At 50.5% G+C, this 3,521-nt stretch overlaps 1 protein-coding gene across 1 annotated transcript in view; it reads right to left on the reverse strand.

Annotated features, from left to right (window-relative positions):
- Nucleotides 1-3,521, reverse strand: part of Mrpl15 (mitochondrial ribosomal protein L15) — a 25,937-nt gene that overhangs the window by 13,903 nt on the left and 8,513 nt on the right. The window contains exon 2 of the mRNA XM_023717690.1: nucleotides 28-135. Coding sequence (XP_023573458.1) covers nucleotides 28-135 — 108 coding nt within the window. The remainder of the gene's footprint in view (nucleotides 1-27; nucleotides 136-3,521) is intronic.

The raw sequence follows: 3,521 nt of genomic DNA on the forward strand, positions 1-3,521 counted from the left end.
CCCGCTGTCGCGCTGCCGCCGTCGCGCCGCGAGCGTCGGAATCCGGCGGGGCCCGCGCGCGGAGGTTGGGTCGCGGCGGCTGCGTTGTCTAGCTTGCGCGGCTCGTTCTTGTCTTGGAGGGCGTAGCGCGCTGTTCTGGAACAAAAACACCCCAGTGCACCAAAGCAAAGCGCGCCTTGGAGGACCTTGCGAGCATTTGGCCTCGCGTGTGTTGTGCGAGCGAGTCTGGACGCTTCCGTGTGCACTTCGTCTGCGGGACCAGCAGGGCGGGGACCCGCGCTGGGGAGGCCGAGGCAGGAAGGTCGCGCGGGTCGGAAGCCCGCCAGAGCTACGTGGGGGTGCTGGGGCAGCGTGACCTTGTCACAGAAGGCAGACAACAACAACAAACCCCAAAATAATAATAATGGGAAATATAGCTCAGCGGCACAGCGCCTGCCTGGCAAACAGGAGGTCGTGAGTTCAAATTCCGAAACCAAATAATAATAATGGGACCATACTTAGCGTCTGGTAAGAATGGACCCCATTATTATTAGAACTGTTGTGTAAAATTAGCTTTGTTCGATTTACAAACTAAAGACTCTAGAGATAGATGTTTGCACGTTTGATGGAGAGGGTGCGCAGTGTCTGGGCCGGGCACAGTGTCCCAGGTCGCCAGAGACGCAGCAGAGCTAGGATTCAAAATTCTTATTATAAAAGTAGCATTCTTGGGGCTGGTGAGATGGCTCAGTGGTCTAAAGCACCTACTTAGAACAAGCTTAACAAAGCAAAGGGACCGCGGTTCGATCCCCCAGCACCACAGGCCAGCCAGCCCCGCCCCGTGGTGGGCTGAGCTGGCCACACACACACATAAATAAGTAAATTTAAAAAAAAAATAAAAGTAGCATTCTTATAACATCAAGTGGAATGGCTGCATCACAAAACAGACGTTGTTTCAACTCCAAAGATGAATAGATTTAAACACGGTTCTCATGAAAGACTTTTAGCAGGCCGTTGGGGTTCCCAGCCAGGAGTGGTGACCAAGCCTTTTTTTTTTTTGGCAGAACCGGGGATTGAACTCAGGCCCCTGCGCTTGCCAGGCAGTCTCTCATTCCGCTGAGCCATCTCCTCACCCCCAAGTCTGTCATCGTGATGATACAGGGAGAAAAACTGGTCTCCAGTGGGTGACTTCCAAACCATATAGGGAGGCTCCAAATGACACAGGGGAAAACGGTCTCCTGACCTGCCCTGCACGAGTTCATGTTCTCTAAACGAACGGAGGTTATGAGCAGAATATATTTATTGAGAGAAAGAAAGCTCCCGCCCAAGAGAGGGACAGGAGGGGGGCCGCGCCGATAGTCCCCCTCAGGAAGTTGTCTCTTGCAGGGGCTTTTATAGAGGAAAACCATGTGGTGAGGCGGGTCTAAGGTGGTGGAGAAGACTTGGGAAACTATGGTCAACCAGTGAGATTACAGGCACCATTGCTCAGGTAAAATTGATAAATCCAGTTCCAAATGGGAAAGCGAGTCACGTAGCAAGCGGGCATGAATATGGGACAGGGTCTCTTCCTGTTGGGGGCTGGGCTAGTGACTCATTTGGGCTCTTTCAAGGTGATTGATACTATTTAGGATATCAATCCCTAATGCCCATCCCTAGGGAAGTATGTAGCCTGCTTCCTCTTTTTGTCTTGGTCTTCGGGCGTGGCCCGTATGGGAGTGTCTGTCTCTTCCAAGTTGCAGTCACCTTGTCTTCCATCTTGTCACCTTGAGGGCCTGGCCCTGTCTAACTGCCTATAATATTTATGTCTAACTCAGCTGCCTACAACAGTGAGGCAAGGATTGAACGTTTGAGCCCAGTGTGTGCAGTTAGGGGGTTGGGAGGCCCCTGTCTCAAAAAAGGGCTGAGGGGTGTAGTGTAGGTCAAGGAAGGCCTGCACCTTCCTGTTCAGTGCCCGGTGCCAAAAACTGAACAAACGGCTGCTCCTTTTAATACTCTTTCACTAATGCACTGTCCTACAGGGGAGCCCTTCTGGCTGGCTGTTAGCAGCAATCATAGGGTAAGAATTTTTGGAGCGCAGCTATTTCTATGTTTAAACCTTTTTGAAGTCACTGTAAATCAAGTGTAGATTGGTAAGTGCAAGGTGGGGAAAAAATCAGCTGTGAATTAATTACATTAAAAATTGCAAAAAAAAATAAATAAATAAAAAATAAAAATTGCATCCATTCCTTTAGCTAAGTGATGTTTATGAGCAAGAAAATGAATTACAAAAAATACATAAAAAATCTCGGGCCAGCCAGATAGCTCAGTGTGTTAAAGTGCCTGCTTTGGCAGAGTGGGTGGGGTTGGATCCCCGGTGTGCCGAGGCGGCACTGTCCCCAGTGGAGTTTAGACGGGACTGAGACTGGGCGTGGCAGTGGTGCCCGTAATGGGCGGGAGAATCACTGTGAGTCTCTTCGAGGGACTTTTCTAGAGGAAAACCATGTGGTGAGACGGGGCTAAGGTGGTGGAGAAGACATGGGAACTCGCTTAGGTAGGCATGAGGTGGGACAAAACTATGGTCAACCACTGAGGTTACAAGCACCATTGCTCAGGTAAAATTGATAAAATCCAGGACCAAATGGAGAAGGGAGGCACGCAGCAAGCGGGAATGAATACGGGACAGGATCTCTTCCTGCTGGGGCTGGGCTAGTGACTCATCTGGGCTCTTTCAAGGTGATTGATACCTATGTAGAATATCAATCCCTGATGTCCATCCCTAGGGAAGAATGTAGCCTGTGTTTCTCTTTTGCCCTGGTCTTGAGGTGTGGCCCACATGGGAGTGTGTGTCTCTTCTAAGTAGCAAAGTCTTCTATCTTGTCTCCTTGACCTGTCTGACCGCCTATAATATTTCTATGTAATTCAGCTGCCTACAACAAAAGTACAAAACATGCTGGTCCTGGTGGCACACTTCTGTGACCACAGCATGTAGGAGGGTGTCCAGGAGCTGAAGTCAGCCTGAGCTACGTTGCGAGCCGTTGTCTCAAAAAACAAAAGCGGGGGAAGAAAGGGAAAAAAAATCAAAGCTCATTGCCACCCTTAATGATTTTTTTTTTTCTTTTATGTCTGTAGTCCAGGGTCTCACTGTACAGATCGGCCTCCTAGTGACCCTCCTGTTTTCAGCCTCACAAGCACTGGGATTACAGGCGCATGCCGCCATGCCGTCTCAGTTGGGTCTCAGCGCATCTGGGGGGCAGGGCATGCAGGGATCAAACCCGCATCACTGAGCCCTCAATTGTTACTGTTTTTAGTTTTCTGCAAAGCTTTATTCCGGAGGGGCTCAGTGCTTCCTTCCTCATGGCGGCCAGCATGTTGCTCAGCTCCTCGCGCTTCCTCTTGGCGCGGAAGTTAGAACTCAGCGCACCCCAGGGCAGGGCTGGCGTGGCGTGTGGTGCCGGGGATCGAACCCTGGTCCCTGTGCTTGCCTCAGCAGGCACCTTAGACCGCTGAGCTATCTCGCTGGACTTTCCTTATAACTTTCATGCTATTATTAACGGCTAAGTTAAGAT

Source organism: Octodon degus, unplaced genomic scaffold (genome assembly GCF_000260255.1).
Source record: "Octodon degus isolate 3935 unplaced genomic scaffold, OctDeg1.0 scaffold00054, whole genome shotgun sequence".
In the NCBI taxonomy this organism is placed as follows: Eukaryota; Metazoa; Chordata; class Mammalia; order Rodentia; family Octodontidae; genus Octodon; species Octodon degus.